Source organism: Cryptomeria japonica, chromosome 3, assembly GCF_030272615.1.
Source record: "Cryptomeria japonica chromosome 3, Sugi_1.0, whole genome shotgun sequence".
Classification (NCBI taxonomy): Eukaryota; Viridiplantae; Streptophyta; class Pinopsida; order Cupressales; family Cupressaceae; genus Cryptomeria; species Cryptomeria japonica.
Genome location: NC_081407.1, coordinates 912741947 through 912759921, shown reverse-complemented (window position 1 = coordinate 912759921; position 17975 = coordinate 912741947). Strand labels below are relative to the sequence as shown.

Sequence of the window (17975 nt, the reverse complement as noted above, 5' to 3'; positions counted from 1 at the left end):
GTTGGCGGTAGAATCATCAAAGACGCCCGCTAAAGCCAAGACATCGCGAGCATCCAAATCAGATATCCCGCGTAAGGTCGAAAGGATGAAGTATCAATATTAGAGAGGAGGATTGAGGGAGTCGAAGGTTCAGAGCGTTTGGGACAATATCGGTGATACCGACCTTGGCCATATTGATATTCAAGACTTCAGGGATCGGGTCTTCTCCCCCGAAGCATATGGTAGGCCTAGGCAGATGGTGGAAAGTGGCATCGCCCAAGCGGCGGGATTTCCTCCAGCGATACAGAACTATGAATTAGTAGTAGAGGCTGCCCGGCATTATGAACCAAATTCCAGACTAGTGCTCCTCGAGAATATGACTATTGTCGACTTCTCTCCTAAGGCCATTGGTGATGCATTTGACATCCCCTTTCCAAACAATCCCACAGCTACAACCATAGATGAAGCACAAGGGGCATATGATATGAATCCGGCCCAATGCAAAGCACTGATCAACGAAGAATGGTACAAAGAGAAGAGGCTTTCGAGTGCCAGAATTGGGAAGAAGACCCCACGAAGTGATTTCCATAATGAACATGGGGATATGGTCACATTACTCAGCCGAGTCATGGGACTTCCTAAGTCCAACTACTTTGAAGAGTGGATGTTCTATTTTACAGAGCAGGTCTTCGCCGGGAAGTCTAAGTTTGACTGGGCCTAGATCATAAGCGATAACATCCACACTCAGCTGATTGAGCTCGAAACGAAGAAGTACTTCACCATGACCTCTTATTTGGGCTATATGTTCGCCAAGAACCAGCCACTGCCAGGATTGATAATGAAAGGTGAAATCGGGAATGGGCCCGGTTAGGTGAAGGTTTGTGATTGTTACCTGCAACTGCACTACCAAGATATAGCTCAGAGGGAAAAGAGCAGCCCGACTTATGCAGTAGGTCAGTATGGGCGCGCGCCTGGTCAGGCTAATGCAGGGAGGATTACACATAAGGCTCTCAGAGCAAGCTACTACTCTAGTACAGAGGTATGGAGCCTGGTTCATTCAGTTCCCAAGGTTCTCCTACATCCGAATAGCTGGCTTCGATGGTGCTCCCCTCCAACTTCCACGGTATCCAACCGACAAAGTAATTCTTATGGAGGTTGCAAGGCAGTCACGCCCAGCCGACATCTTACTCCGAGAAAGCAAGCAGGCTGGATTCACATTCCCTATGATCATAGGCAACCATGATGTCCACTTAAAGACCCCTACCCTAGTAGAAGAGTCCCTTACAGAGTTGGCCTCTTATGGCCTACAGGACCATTTTCCAAGAAAATATTTCGATCATGATAATCTGGCGAAAAGAGCCTATGGTAGGCGGTACAGAGCAAAGGAATCAGTTGAAGACTATTGGAAAAATTGCTTTGATGACTACGAGGTTAGGCGACGAGAATACTCTAGACTGAGTGTGCAGCAAATGCGACTCTTTGAATACCGTCGGGTTCCAGATCAGCTCACAGATTTAGGGAATTGCCTCTAGGTCCGAGAATTCGAAGCAGTAAGGCATCTCTTGCCAGGTGTTGATTGGTCCCAGGACCCAATCACTGATTTCGAGGCAGTCATGGCAGCCCCAACAAGGTACACAGATCAATGGTTACATCAACAGATCGAAAGGCTAATCCATGAGGGAGTTCAGTTCACTTACCACTTAATGGGCAGCCTCGATTCTCAGTCTTCAGAAGATGAAGGAACGTCTAGTGCACCCCGGGAAGGAACTGAGAAACCAGAGAAAAGGAAGAAGGCTAAGGCTTGCAGAGGGACTCGGACGTCCAAAAGAACAAGAAGGGAAAAGATTCCTATAAAGAGACCAGAGGTCACTTCATCTTCAAAAGACCCTAGTTCGTCCGACGATGCAGTAGAATTGGATTGTATACCTGCTCCGCCTTCCCAGAGCGACATCGATGCATTTGAAGCCAATGATCCTCCTGCGCCCGATGTGCTAGACACTGAGCTAAGAGCCCTCAAATTGACCGAACTGGGTAACCAAATAGAAGGAGGAGAGATTCCATCCACCCAGGGGGTCAAAGTGCATGAACCTACTCAATAGAGCCGTCACGAGTTGCTGCTCCACAATACAGCCAAAGATGACTCCACCGTCGAAGGAGAGCAAAGGATAGATGAGACTCATGAGCTCGAAAGAACTGAAGAACAACCATCACATGAAGATGTCAGGCAGTTGTTCAGCGAAATAGGGGAGAATTCAGCTGCAAGCAAAGGGCTTCACACCTCTTTCACTCCTCCGGTGGCAGGGCAGCTGCGAATCTGTGGTGAGTCGGTTGAGAACGTCAGAGAACAAAATGCAGACTTAACCTTATCATCAACCCAAACAGTGCCTCAAGAGTGGTTGATTGCCAGAGCCCAGCGCAAGGCCGCCACCAAGCCACCCATTGATCTAGAGGATATCTTCTCACGCATAGACCAAGCAAAAGCTAAGGGGAAGAAAAAGCCTAGGGCATATTCTAGAATGACCAAAGACGAGCAAAGGAACCGCACTCTTCACATTGCCACCCCGCCTGTAGACAAGCCAGCAGATCAGATTACATTGGCAGATTATAGCATCACAACTGTCCCCATCGGACGGGCCACTAAAGAGCAAGAAAAGGAAGAATTTAAGGATTCAGTACAGAATATACTCAGGCAGCTCGAAGAGATCACAGCTGAAGAGGACATGTATCGGGCTCGTGCTGAGCAAGCCGAGGGATACATCGATCAACTCCTAAGGCCATTGCACAATGCCTCTGAATCCCATATTTCCTCGACAGCATTGGCGCAAAGGACCACAACAGAATTTGAAGGAGTACGGGACACCGCAAAGGCCGTCAGGGAATGGATGCAAGACATAAAGAAAAAGGGAGAGCAGATCCTTAAGGAAGTAAAAGAAATGGCCCTCCATCGAGAACTCACTCTAGTCAAGTTATTAGAGGTAAAGAGGGAATCCCTTAACATGCACAAAGTGGCAGCCACTACCCTCCCCCTCATGAGAGCTCTTTTTTGGACACACATGCAAATTCCTACATTGTCCGCCATCCTAGATCCTCATAGCATCAGTGTTCTTGAGGAGTGGTACTGAACTATCACCATGAAGAACGACACCAAAGAAATTATTGACAAGGAGAGTGACGCATGTGAAGTGATTCTGGGAAACATGCAAGAACTAGGTAAGACCATCCTCCGATCAATGGTTTTAGGATGGATAAACGACTTGTCCGATAATGCAATCTGGCCGGACTGGGAAGAAACTTTGGGAACGGATAGGATTACCTATTCCACTAAGGACTTGAGTTTTGCTGGTCAGTTCCATTCAGACATATTATGCTTTGAGCGTAATCGCTCCAGCTGGAAGGACGGTTTAAAACACGTGGACCAGTATCTTGAGGGCATGCAATACAAAATTCGCCATCCTCCCATGCCTCCATTCAGTCTGCTCTTCCAGTTATGTATCGAGTTCCAGGAATACGTTTGCGAGGAACGGGCAACAGGTCGTGATTTATGGCGGGAATACTTGCATGGCGAAGATCAATTTCTAGAAAAGGAGTGTGAGACTGAAATAGAGAAAGTAATTTCTCAAAAGTGCTTTTTTCCCTCTAAATCTTAAAAGTGCACTTTTGCACCAAAAAGTGACAGTTGACTTTTGGTCAACAAATGTAAAGCTGTATTTGATGCACCTTTTTGGATTATTTCAAATTGCTGTAATTATCCCTTTTTGGGTAGTTATTGCCCATTTTGGGGTGGTTGTTGATATTTGCCTCCCATTTATGGGTATGGGCAGCCATGCTTTATGGATGAATCTGGGCCACTTGTTTAGTTTAAATCTAGACCATTCATCCTTTTCGAAGCCTATTTAAGAGATTGGTTTTCCCTCTTTTTTGGAAGAAGTTCTTGGATTGTTGCGAAAGCTCTGGAGAAATTTATAGGAATTAATGCAAAGAATTAAGACTGTTTTCAAGTTTCCTTGTGAGTGCATGGTCTCCTTCTTCACTTAATTTAGAAATCTTTCAGTCATGTCTATTTATTTTGCATAGCGTTTTTCAATCAAGCATCTGATAGAATCCTTGCAGTCCACACCATTAGGGAACGACTGATTGCCTTTCTTTTTGCATGGTTAATCTGGACCTTTCATGCTTAGTTCAGTTATCAAATACATACTATGAATGTAAAGGTTCTAATACTGTATTTGATAACGTGAAAATCTTGTTTCTCCTTTGAAGATTGCATTGGATTTATGCAAACATTGTGCTTGAGCAGCTGGTGATGTTTAATCTAGTTTCCGAGAGGTGTCTGTCTGCTTGACTAAATTTGCTATCTTAGTTAGAATTTACATTTCATGTCTCTCTCTCTCTCTCTCTCTCTCTCTCTATCCTTACCTCCTTTTTCCCCCTTTTTTTTTTAAATTTCAGAAAAGCTGCAGTCTCATTAAAACAGTATCAAATTAACCGAAATCATTTGATAGAAAGATTATAAAAGTTCCAGGGAACTTATCTATAAATTACCCATTCAACGTAAGTCCCCCTTGTGTTTCTAGCATAAACACATCAAGCCACTGAAAAATCCCGTAGTCAATACCTAACAAAAGAAACCTTGAGGTTGTCTCCTTTGATCAAACTTAGAAAACAGCATTAGAGACTTCCTTATCTCAAGAGAGAGTAGGATAATCAGTTGGCTATTCTATTCTGCGTTGGCCGTATGGAGTTTGCTGCAATGCGATTTCAGACACGTCAACACACGCCAAACAATACCGTTAATACCGATTGGCATATATATTATGTTACGTGAACCTCGATTAATATCGGGCTGGTAAATAATTAAAACACCGGTTGTTAACATATGCAAAGGGGTGCGATCAAGTAGTGTCTTGATCGGTCCTGTCCATAAGACACAACCAGTCAAGGCACTGCTTGATCCTCCCCTCTCATATATATATATCATTTGGTATTTGTGAAGAGGATATTGAAATCGATAAATACTCCTCTTACCAGCCAAACAAAGAAGATAGTCAGAATTATAATAGAGATAGATAATACATAGATATAAAGAATAAAATTAGAATACATCTTGCATATTGAATTGTAAATTGAACAATCATTTACAGCTTATACCTTATATTTCTAAGCTTATTATTTCATGTGTGATTGAGAGTCATTTTTATATTGTGTTATTGATTAAATAACCTTTTTGGAATTTTTGTCTCATGCATGAATCACAGGTTATGCATTGTGATTTATCAGTGGATTGTTTGAGAAAGCCATTTTTCCTTTCAATTTTCCGAGTTAAGATCCTTTGCATAAATCATTTTTGTGATATAAATCAGAGGTGCTTTTGAGTAAAACAGGTGATTTTAGAAAGTTTTTCTGTCATTTTTCAGATCAAATTGGTGTATCACTTAAGTTATTATTTTTTTCCATTTTTTTTAGTTTTTTAATATCTTCCTCCCTTTTCCAAGCAAAGTTTCCCAAGTTTTATTAGAATAGGTGATCCATCATTCTTAGGAACCGGCCTATCCGAAGGTCCAATCATCCTAGTAGTTTACCCGCAAACTCATGATTGTTCCCATGTTATCCCAAAGTGCTGAGTTTTTAAGGACTTAGTTTTCGGGTGCACTTTTGGGCATTAACAATAACTACCATGTCTTCTTCCTCCATCTTTCAACCAATCGCTTCCAACTAATCACGAATCTCTTTGATTTTTGTGAGATGCTCTTGTAGAGAGATTTGTTCAGACATCATGATTGAAAACAACTAGTTCTTTAGAAAAAACGTACGACTCTTGTTTGATGTTTCATGGATATCCTTTAGATGGGTCTACATCTCTGTAGTTGTCTTGCTAGACGACACTTGAGGTAGTTGATCATCAGTAATTGAAAGCTTGATAAGCATCACAGCTTCTTGGTTGCGCTCATCAAATTTGCCCTGGTCCTGTTTGGGTGTTGCAGGAGGAGATTCCGTACCCAAAATGAGTGCATCAAGGTGGCGATATTCAAAGATAGTCATCATTCGCTGCTTCTAGGTGTTATAATTTCCACCATTGAACCGTTGATTGCCTTCCAACATTATGTTGGTCAAAGAAGCCATCTTGCATGCTTTTCGAGGCATGAGAAACGAGGTAAATAGAACATGCTGAAAATCTGAATGCACAAAACCCAAAGCACAAAAAACAAAGGTAGATTTAGGCACAAATTTCATGACAAAAAGGAAGACACAAATCCCAATGCATAGATTTTTGAAGGCCCAATTTTTTTTTATGAAGACCCATAAATCTTCCTGAAAAACCCAGAAAGATTTGCTGCACGAAACATGAAACGACAAACTGTAATAGAGGATTTTGACAAACCCTAGCCACAAAAAAATTTTGAACCCTAGGAGTGCTTTCTCAGAAAGCGGATTGAAACACAAATACAAATTCTGGAAAACCTAGAAGATATTTCTGAAAAACCTAGAAAAAATTGTGAAAAAACTTGGGTCGGATCTGTGAAGGCACAAAAAAATCGTGCCCTAGCCGTGAAATCTTTTTTTGTAGAAGGTTGCAAAAAAAATGCACAAAAAATCGTGCTAGCCACCGCGTAGTTTGAAAACAATAGAAATTGCAAAAAAAAGACTTGTAGAAAATAGATCATGCGCCCAAAATTTCGCGATTGTGTTTGTTTGCGGGTTTAGAACCCACAAGAAACGAAATCGTAAGATGCAAATCGTTGTGAAAAATAACGTCCAAGAATGGACTCAGTGTTTGCAGCAGAAACATGTCAAAAAATGATGTCAAAAACCCTTCAAAAACTCACGCGAAAAGAAAGGAGGTCACATGAACAAAAACATAAAAGACGTGATCAATTTCATGTGAAAAATTCTCGAATTGCAGATTAAAAATGTGCCTAGAATGATTACCGCTTTGATACCATGAAATTAATGGTAATTGCTTATATAGGCAATTACAAAGATATTGTTTCCTAATGAAACAATCAGAATACTAAAGACATAAATAGAAAGAAACCTATCTACGTAGAAATACAATATTGACTATTAAATATGATATTCTAATATTAATCTAATAAAAACAAGAAGTTTGAGGGAGATCTATGATCAAAATAAAGGTGACCACAATGCTAATTTGCTTTCACTTTTTTTTTTCACAAGTAGCGGTCCAATTCAGTTTGAGAAAGCAATTGAAAATGAAAATTGGACACAAGCCATGGATGAAGAGATTGATGCTATAGAAAAGAATCATACAATAGATTTAGTAGATCTTCTAGAAGGAAAAGGATGTCACAGGTTTAAAGTGGGTCTATGATAACCAAGTTTAATACAGAAGGAGATTTGCAAAAGTATAATGTCCCATTTGAAGTTTTAATATCATGTAGGGATTTTTTTCATATTATCCGATCAAGTTTAATTTTTACTTTCTATACAATAATATTGCTTGCATATATTTTTTGTCAAAAAAATTGCCCCCCTTAAAATTACTTTGAAGGGTTCTAAAATAACAATATACCAAATGTAGCAAATACTGATATTTTCAGAAAACTGAAATCTGTTATTTTGATGAGTTCCTCTATCCATTTTGTAAATTGTTCATTTCCTGCTAAGAATAGGTATAAAGAAACAGTCATTCAAATGTAAAAAGCAGATGGTGAGAGAGAGAGAGAGAGAGAGAGAGCTCCCAGATTTCTTAACTTTTTAATCTGCAGAACTTATCAGAGTGCAGAAAATTGCAGCTTCACATCTCTTCTCAGATATTGCCACTTTCCTTTTGTAATAGCACATGAAACATATGTTAATCTCTTCTAAAAGATAGCCATGCATGATCCTCATGTTAATAATTCAGTAAAATAAATTATTTAGAATTTGTTCTTTGTGTATTCTTATTGCCACTTGTCTATGATTCTTTCAACTGCAATTCTGTAATTATCATTATGCTAAAATTGCTGTAATTTAATTGCTTTCACCTTTAACAAATTAAGTTCCTACAACTTGTATATTGTCCACTGGATTGCCGATGTGATCTGGGTTAAATATTTTATGTAGCTTTAATTCTGTTTTGGCTTCAAACTGTAGCCATTCTGTTATTAGACAGGGAAGCACATTGGTACAGATATGTGTGGCTGAGGCATTCTTTTTCATTTTTTCAATAGGTATAACATTCTAAACCAAGAACTTGTGCAAGATCCAGTCTTTTCATTTTGGATGAACAGAAATGCAGATGAAGGAGAGGGAGGAGAGATAGTATTCGGAGGTGTTAACCCAAAACGCTTCAAGGGTAACCATACATTTGTACCTGTTACACGAAAAGGCTATTGGCAGGTAGAATGTAGAATAATATTGATTTTCCATGAATATGCTTAACTGTTCTGAATAGCTAGGTATCCTCCGATTATACGCTATGATTAAATGCCAGCAAATTCTAATTTCTTTCAGTTACTAAAGTCTTGTTGCTATTTCTTCCAGTTTGATATGGGAGACGTTCTTATTAGTAATCAATCGACAGGTGATTGTTTACTTGCTGGATGTGTTGTTTTGATTGAATTTAAATTGTTGACATCTTAGAAAAAATATACAACATTTTATTGCAGGAATTTGTGCTGGAGGTTGTGCTGCAATTGCAGATTCTGGAACTTCTTTGTTGGCTGGTCCTACGGTAAATTTGCCTTATCTCCAACTTCTCAATTTCTAATATGCATGTTATTAGTTTTTCCACACATACTTTGAAAACGTGGACTTGAGGCTAAGCATGAACTCAGCAAAATATGGCAAAAAATAAATCCTCATAATCACACAAAAGAAAGAAATTAATGTATTTAGAGGGAACAAAAGTCTAATTTGATTAAAAAATTGTCATATTTTAAACATTGCATATGTCATATGACCCTCAAACTCGCAAATTTTACTATTTCAAAGTTGAACAATATGCATCCAACAAAATTATAAATATAAAATGTATAACACCTCTATAACTGTTTACATGTGATGATATGTTAGAAACAGCCAAATACAATCTACATATTCCTCTTTCCCCACCTAGTGTAACTTAATTTTTTGCGCCTAAAAAGCAAAGGTAAGTTGGGATCAAATTGATGACTGATTGTTTCCTCAAAAGAAATTATTCCCACCTTTTTGGTTTCAAGGCAAAGGTTGTACCAAGTGAAGATAAGGTCATTGAGGTGTGCTTGGGTCAATCTGTTTCTCTTCTTCATGTGATTGCTCTCTAATAGTATTTGTAGACACCTAAAATTGTCCTAGCCTAATTAAATAAATATTTTATTTATTTAATTATTTTATCCTAAGCCTTCTATTTATTAAATAGATTTTTATTTATTTAACTAATTCATTTATCCTTTTCTAGCCCTTCCCTATTTAAATAAATATTTTTATTTATTTAAATTATCCTTTCCTTAAATTAAATAAATATTGTATTTATTTAATTGGTCCCACTTCTTTTATTAATTAAATACATCTTTATTTATTTAATTAATTCATTAACTTTTTCCCTCCATGACACTTGTCATTCATCTCTTAATTTACCTTTAACCACCTCTCAAATATTTTCCCATTTTCTATACCTACCTTTCAATCCTAGCTGACTATTTATCCCTCTACCTCTTAATCCTATCCTCCATTTCTAAGGCGTTTTCTATATAAGAGGATCTCTTCATCCTTTCATAACGCTAATCAATTTTCATGCGACCTTTCATAGCGATCAATCACTCAAGCATCTACACAACCATGTTCCGTTCTTTGTTGAGCTCTTGTGCACACATAAAATCTAAGAGTAACCATATCAAGAAAGATCAATGGAGATAGGAAACAATGGAGGTCAAACCCTACTAAGCATGTGAATAGTATAATCTTTCATGTTTTGATGTTTTGCATGTTTTAGGTTCTTCATTGGTGTATGGTGGATTTTTATTGTAGAACTAGGGTTTTTATGTGGTTGGATCTTTGTTGGTTTTACAATAGTTTGACATCCAAATTTCACAGTATATAGTATCTAATTACATTAATACTTAGAAGCACTATAGGGTTGAGACAAAACACGGATAGCCATAAATTTATGATGAAAGCATTTAAAAAAGTATAAGAATAAAGTAAAAAATTAGAACTTGTTGAAAGTTTCAACTTTTTAGTTTTTTCTTCTAGAGTGAAGTTAAAAATTAAAGGATTACTTTTTTCACTTGGCTGTTGTTTATCCCTCCTTTAAGTTGCTTGAGTTGAAGAAAGAGCCTCCCTTCCACACCCTTGTAGACCTTCAACTTATCAAGAACATTGTTTCTCATCTCATTTTTTGGCACTATCTTATCAATGCATGAGATGATGTCTGTCATGACCTTCTTAGCGGCCTTAAATGTATTAGAGAAGTAGAGCTTCAAGTAGAAAGCCAAGGCATGTATCAGCTGGTGGAGTTGGTTCGTCCATAAATGATCAATTATGTGTCAAATGATTTCATATTTTTTTTGTTTTCACCATAGTAATGCAAAATGGCCTCATTGGTCTTGTCCATAGCCTCATAGAGGCAACCCGTTGGCATGCCATTCCCATCCATCAAACAAAGAACCTTGACCAAAGATTTTGACACCTAACAAATTGAAAGCAAATTTGAAATTATTACAAATTAACAAAAAACCAACAATTAAATAATTTTGTAGAATGTAATGCCCCCTTTATTTGAAATTATTACAAAATTAACAAAAAAACAACAATTAAATAATTTTGTAGAATGTAATGCCCCCTTTTGGGATTGCTCTAAATCTTGCCCTTGCAATTATCAAAGTTTGCTGGTTTCCTTTCTTTAATTCCAAAATCAGTTTATGATGCTGAGGTGGATTGCTTGTTCTTTTCCTAGTTCCATCTCTCCCCCTTCAAATGAAGTTCTCTTCTCCCTTCTATATCTTGAATGTTTGAGGGAGTCATAACTTCCCATTTCATTCCTTTTGACCATTCATTAAACTTAACTAAATTTTAATTATTTTAATTTTAGTTTTATTTTTATTCTGTTATATTTTAATTTTATTATTAGCATTTATTATTAAATCCTATTTCAAAATGGCAACATTACAGTCCGCTTGCCCAAGATTGCTTGTCCTCAAGCAATGATCATAATGTGTTTAAAACGATTCCCAATATGAAATGGCTTTGGAAACACACTTGGAATAAACTTGCTGAAAACATATCAGGTATGAATCGAACAAGGAGCATACACATAAAAACACGAAGTATACTCATGAATATATGCAGACACGAAGCATATACATAAAAACAAATGCTGTTAGTGTTGTCCTCATTTTTGTTTCCAAAAATGAAGGACCGCTACATGAAATTTTTGTTAAAAAATGAAAATTTTTACTCTGTGGAACGCTTCCCGAGGCAAAATTTTGACGAATCCTTGGACTGGCTTAATCATCAGTCTATCCTCGAACTACGTTTCGAATTTCGTCAAATTCTGGGTTCGTTTGCTATGCCTTTCCTTCAAAATCGGGTTTTAAAACCCCAACTGCAGGTGGAGAATTTTCTTCAAACTGCAAGTTTTAATGATATTCATTGTTTTGGTTATTGTAGGGGAATTTTTAGCTTATTACATGTGCATCTTTATTGAAAGATGTTACTTGCAATTTTTTTTAATTTTCCTTTTCTTCTTTTTGTCTTTTTTATTGTTTTTTAGTCTTATTTAGTTAAAATAGGTATTTTTTGACTCAATTACAAGTAAACTTGCAGTTTGGCCAAAACACCCCTACTTTAATGGTTTTTGCATGTAATAGGGATTTTAAATCCCCATTACATATGTGCAAGTATTTCTAACTTGTTGTAGGGATTTTATTTCCCTTTTACAAGTAATTAAAACTTGCAGTTTGCTCCAAAAAACCTGATTTTGCCTTGCAAGTGCATTTTTGACAATTTTAAACTTGTCATTTGTCCAAAAAAACCCAATTTTGGCTTGGCAAGTGAAAAAGTAAAAAATAAAACTTGTCATTTGTCTAAAAAATCCCGATTTTGCCTTGTAAGTGGAAAAAGTGAATTTCGAACTTGTTATTTCCTCCCCAAAACCCGATTTTCATTGTTTCATGGCAATTCGAACTTCTTGTTTGTCTCCCAAAACCCGATTTGCAAGAAAAACGGATTTGTTGAAGATGTCAAAGCGATTTTTTTGTGGAGATTTGTTGGAGATGCAAGGCGTTTAGGATTCTATCCTATTCTCATGCATTTACAAACACATTTTTTGCCATTTAGGGTTTATTGTTATTGGTTTTTTGAGCTAAATCAGCTAACATGTGGTTCCTTCAATCCACATTTTGGTCGTTTTTTACTCCACAAATCTGCATTCTCCTAAATCGTTTTCCCTTCTCTCACCTAGGCGTGGAGTTTGGGATAAGATTTAAGTTATTTAATGATCCATCAATGATGCATTGAATACCACGTTTTTGCAAAAACGTAATTCCTTTGGCTGCAAATTGGAAGGGTTTAATGCCACGAATCTTTGACAAGATGAATCGTTTTTGCTTTCCATTCTAAGGCGTTGGGATTTGAGGAAGATTTGACCTCTTCTTGTGCCTCCAAGTTTGCATTTTGCTGCCACGTTTTTCATATAAGACATTCTTGCAAAAACGTGTAAAAGGTTTGGCATTACGGTTTGGGTTTATTGATTGATTTTGCTTCTTCATTCCAAGGATTGTTGCATTATTGGAGAAGCATTTGCATTTTCAAGAAAGGTATGTTCTCTTTCCTTTCTTTCCTTCATTTTATTATTTTCTTGTTTTCTTTATTTTCGTTCTTAGTTGCATTTTTGGCATGTGTTGTCCTTCCCCCAAAAATTGGTTTTTGTGAGAGAAATCTTCCCCTTGGTATGCAATTTTTGAATTGCATTGTTCTTCCCAAAATTCCCTCTTTACTTGTATTCGGGATTTTTAATCTCGATTACAAGTTCGCTAGAAATTCTTGCTCTTCCCCTATGGTTAAGGAATTTAACCATTTTTGGTCAAAATTCCAAGTTAAAAGTGTGAAATACCCCTCCCTTGCAAATTCGGGTTTTGAAAACCGGATTACATGTTGAAGAGTTCTTCCCATTTTCATGAAAATGACTTTCCCGGATTTTCCCATTTCTATCCATTCATGTTCCCCATATCCGTACTTTCCATTTCCATCATTTCCTGCAAGTCAAAATCTCATTTTTCGTCCATTTCTCCATTTTCGAATTTACAAGTGTACTTGTATTCGGGTTTTTAAACCCCGATTGCATGTATGTTCTTTCCAACTTGTATACTTGCGAAAATTCTCCCAAGATCCGAAATTGGTCAAAATCAAGATTTTCCCATTTTTACATATTTCCCCTCTTCCTCTCACAAAATCGTGGAATTCAAGAATCAAAGTTTTACCTATTTGAAGAAGGAAGAATGATATTTGCAGCTGACTATGATGTTGCCTTAACTCTTTTAAGTCTTCATCACAGCATTCCAGGTTCACAATCAATGTCAGATTTGCCGGCATCTCCAACTCCAAAGAAAATGAAATACAAATATGACAAATATCAGAATGAGGTTGCACCTTCCTAGGTTTCTTCTCCTTTGGATCGCATCAGAGACACGGAGATAGGGCACGTTGATATGGCAGAATTCATCAACAGGGTAGAAGATCCACAGGATAATAACTTGCAGCAGCTGTTGGACAGCCATATCCATCATGCATCTTCTTTCCCAGTGGCTGCCCTAGAACCTGAGTTTGTTCTTGCATGCGCCCATCATTTTGACAAGGAATCAAGAGTCATAAAAAATGATGATGGTGAAGCTATAATTCGTCTTGATGCGGATACAATTGAGAAGGTCTTCAGAATACCCCTATTTATATGGAAATCACCAAAGAAAGTGCAGCGGAATATTACGTGAAGAGGGAAAAAGATTGCAAGCGGCACATCAATAGGTGGATCCAAGAGCCACGTCCTTCCTTCTCAAGGTGGGCAAAGTTGTACCGTTGTGATTTCAAATGGGAGATAGGAGACACCATCACTCTTCTCAGCAGGATGATGGGCCTTGAGCATTCCAATGTCTTTGAGCCATGGATGTATCAGTTCATTATGTTCATACGACAGTCACATCACATTTCATGGGGGGAAGTCATCAGCGATGCCTTGTGCGAACAACTTGCAGCAGTTCCTACCACCATGACCTTCTTCATGAATTCTTATTTGGTATATTTAGTAGCATCACTTAGACACTTTCCAGGTCTTTCTACCAAGGGTGATCGCTTGCTTATACCAGTTTGGGAATATTATGACCAGTTGCCATTGAAACCCAGCAGACTGCATTTTAGAAGGGTCCAAGATGCATTCTTCGGATATTTCATGTGTCACTTTGACAGAGATCTCAGGAACAAAAGAGTATCAGATGAGGCATGGGTCAAGGTGTCTGAGTATGGGTGTTTGTTCCTGCAATTTCCCACCTTCATCTATATGAGGATTGGATGCTATGATGGTCAGCCATACATGCTTCCAAGATACCCAACCGATAAGATAATTCTTATGGAGTTGGGAAGACAGATCATAGCTGTTCATACTTTTCAGTCTACTAGACACAAGGTTGGAATGGGGATCTCTACCACAAACCCATTGAAAATTGGTCGATACTCCCTTGTCACATCTGTTAAGGCTAAGGCCATGGAGGCTGAATTGCAGGAAATCAAGCTTAAAAGGTTCAAACGTAGAGCTGATTTTGATTATAGAGGTATGAAGGAGAAGATCAAGAAATCCTTTGTGCATGTTCATCGCATTGAAGACATCTGGGAAGATCTCCTCACAGAAGCCGAAGTCCTCAAGATGGATTACTGCAGGTTCACTGTTGAGCAAATTGTTGATTTGAACTTGGCAGATATCCCACAAGGGATGATTGATGACGGGCATATACTTGATCTTGAATACACTTCATGGAGGGTTGAGGAAGCTTCCACTTCCTTTGATCCAATGGTCACACAAAGAGTGCACCTCCATCCTTGACAGATTTTAGCCTATCTTGGCCAACACTAACGCATGGTTGAAAAGTAATGCTGTTAGAGTTATCAAAATCAAAGTTGGTAAAGAAGATGATTCTACGGGGCCTCTTGGACGGAAATCTAAGATTCAGATCGACAACAAGGAGGGTGCTTCATCTTCGGGCACAAGGATCAAGTTATGAGTCAGTCGTGCAGTAGTGCTTCCTCTTGAGGAGACGACTATTCGCGGGAAGGAAAAATCACGATTCCATGTTCAGGTGATCGATTTGGATAATCCAGAAGAGGGACAACAATCTGATGACGCTCCTAAGTCTCCAGTTTCAGACTCGATTCATGAGGCCATTCCTCCAGTTTCCATTGAGACGCCTCTTTCTCCTCCTGATTTGCTCGTGGATGAGTCTCCTCAGAATGCAATTTCCATTTCAGCATACGAGCCATCTCCTGATCATCAACAAGAAAGTGTGTTGAAAGTTCCTGAAGATATTCCTACTTGCATTCAGTTATCAGAAATTGATACTTCCACTTCTGGTTTTGAAGAATTCATGAGGCAATCTTCATGCCCATTGGTAACTGAGCAAATCGTGGTTGCTGTCCAAACAGATATTCCTCCCAGGATGACCACGGTAATTCAAACAGAAACTGCTTCTCCTTTGCCTACGGCTGCTACTGGAAGTGAGTTGATGACTTTGCCTCCATGGCTTAGTTCTTTCACCCCGAAAAGGAAGAAGAAAGAGATCTCACCTGATGCCTTTGACTACCAACAACTCAAACAGTCTAGATCCAAAGTTGCTAAGAAGGCCAAGACCATCTCTAGGGTAACTGTTGATAGCAACAAGATGAAAGTAGCTGAAATTGTGGAACCTATTGCAGATAAGCCACTTGATGAAATGTCAGCTGCTGATTATAAGGTTACGAGGATAGAGTTGGGCAAGCAAATTCATGAGGTCATTAAACATGATGCTCAGTTTTCTGTTGCTTCATTGGTGCAAAGGTGTGATGATCTTCTTGCAAAGAAAGACAAGCTAGAAGAGGAAAACCGACAACTTATGGCAGCCATTCATAAAATCACAAAACCTGCTGCTGAAAGGAGTAACTCCATAGGTTCTTCTGGTTCCCAAGAATCGATTCGTGGAGTGGAAAGGGCTGCTTAGAAAGTACAAGCACTGGATTCTTGGGTTGATCAGCTTCATGATCAATGTGTACAAGTAATGAAAGACATTTTTCAAATAATGTCTAAGTTGGAAACCATCGAGGAGAAATTGGATCAGACTTCTAATACTTTCAAAAAGAATCTGAAAAGTGTTGAGAAATGTCTGACAATCTGGCCTACCATGCCCCAACAACAGTTGAGTATTTTGCAGGAACATGCCATCATCTCTTCCAGGGTCATGTACTTGGAATTTGAAGAACTCATGGAAAACAAGACCCTTGTTCTTAAATCCCTCATTGAGGAGATCGGTGATGCAAGGAGATTCCGGGGTGAAGTTTACCAAGGTATTGTCTCACATTGTGAAAAGGCCTCTTGCAACATAGTAAGTTAGGATGGAGAGCTGATTCCAGAAGAAGAAGTTCTTGCTGATTTACAGATGAAGATTCATAATGAATGGAGGAGCGAACAATTCTCGGCAGCTTCGATTCAAGCATTGATGAAACACCAAGCCTTTCTGCATGAAATCCAGTCCATCCTGGATAAAAACAATTCTGCGCTCCTCCGCTGTCACGACACTATTGTAAAGACTATGGTTGTTGCCAAGAACACCCATGAACCGAATCCTGAGGAAAAGCGAGCATCCGGAAATTTCAAGGATTTGTGTCTCCTCCGCTGTCACGACACTATTGTAAAGACTATGGTTGTTGCCAAGAACACCCATGAACCGAATCCTGAGGAACTACAAGCGAGCATCCGGAAATTTCAAGGATTTGTGTCTTCACAAAATGCAACTTAAGTGTTTTTCAACACTTAGTTGAATTTTCCCTCTTTTGTAATTTTTAGTTTTGACAAGTTGCATGTAAAAGTATTTGTTGTAAAATGCAAGTTACACATTACTTGCATTTTTGTAATTACATATAAGGCAACTACAAGTTGTGTCCAATTAGGACTGTAGTTGGAATAAGTCTTAGTTAGTTGGAGTGACTCTTAGTTAGTTAATGAAGTCTCAGTTGTTTATTGAATGAGTCTTGGTGGTTGAGAGAATTTCTCAAGTTAGTTAGGATCCTCCCACCTTTTTCTCAAGGCTCCTCTTCTATAAATACTTGAGGAGTCCATTGTAATTATCATCTTTTGGGAAAGCAAGCAGAAACTCTGCCAAATTTACAGCAAGAAGTCTTTAAGCTTATGTATGTGAATTGAAGGTTTTGAAGAATAATAAAGAAGGATTACTCAAGTTTTGAGTCTTTGAGCTACATGTTTGAGTTTGAATCTTTTTATTTCTTCTATGCAAAGTGTTTCTAAAGGAGCTTAGTCCAATCTGATTTGAAGTCTTTGAGCTACAAGTAGAGAAGATTAATTAAAATAGGAAACTCTCTTGAAGGAGAAGCAAGTCTTTGAGCTTGCGTCTCTTCTTGAAGAAAACTTACTGTTTGATAAGAAATAGCAGCAAGTCTTTGAGCTTGCATTAGTTCTTATCTTTGTGTTGAAAGAATAGATTATTCTAGTCTTTGAGCTGTTATCTTTATTCGTGGTAAAATTTAGTATAGCAAAAGGTAGATAGGACTTCCAATAGTCAAGTTTTTGAGCTTGATATTGTTGTCCCGTCACGAAGGAAGTGACGTAAGTCTTTGTGCTTTCAGGAAACTTCATTTCCTTTCTCTCATTCACTTGAAAGTAGTTACTGCTGTTCATTTTCAATCGCTATCCTTTTCTGTGAAGAGAAAAGGATATTGTCTTTCTTGAAGAAAGAAGGAAGACTGCTGTACCATCCTGTTTTTATTTCAGTTTTAGTTAGATAGGGGGAGCCTTCCCTTAATTAGGAGAGTTTTTACTCATGTGC

The 17975-nt window shown here is 38.2% G+C and overlaps 1 protein-coding gene across 2 annotated transcripts in view; it reads left to right on the top strand.

Moving 5' to 3' along the window:
* The window catches only part of LOC131072346 (aspartic proteinase A1), a 113008-nt gene that overhangs the window by 39687 nt on the left and 55346 nt on the right, over window positions 1-17975 (top strand). For both annotated transcript variants that reach the window (XM_058008516.2, XM_058008574.2), the window contains exons 5-7: window positions 8151-8319; window positions 8464-8503; window positions 8589-8653. In XM_058008516.2, the coding sequence (XP_057864499.2) occupies window positions 8151-8319; window positions 8464-8503; window positions 8589-8653 (274 nt within the window). The remainder of the gene's footprint in view (window positions 1-8150; window positions 8320-8463; window positions 8504-8588; window positions 8654-17975) is intronic.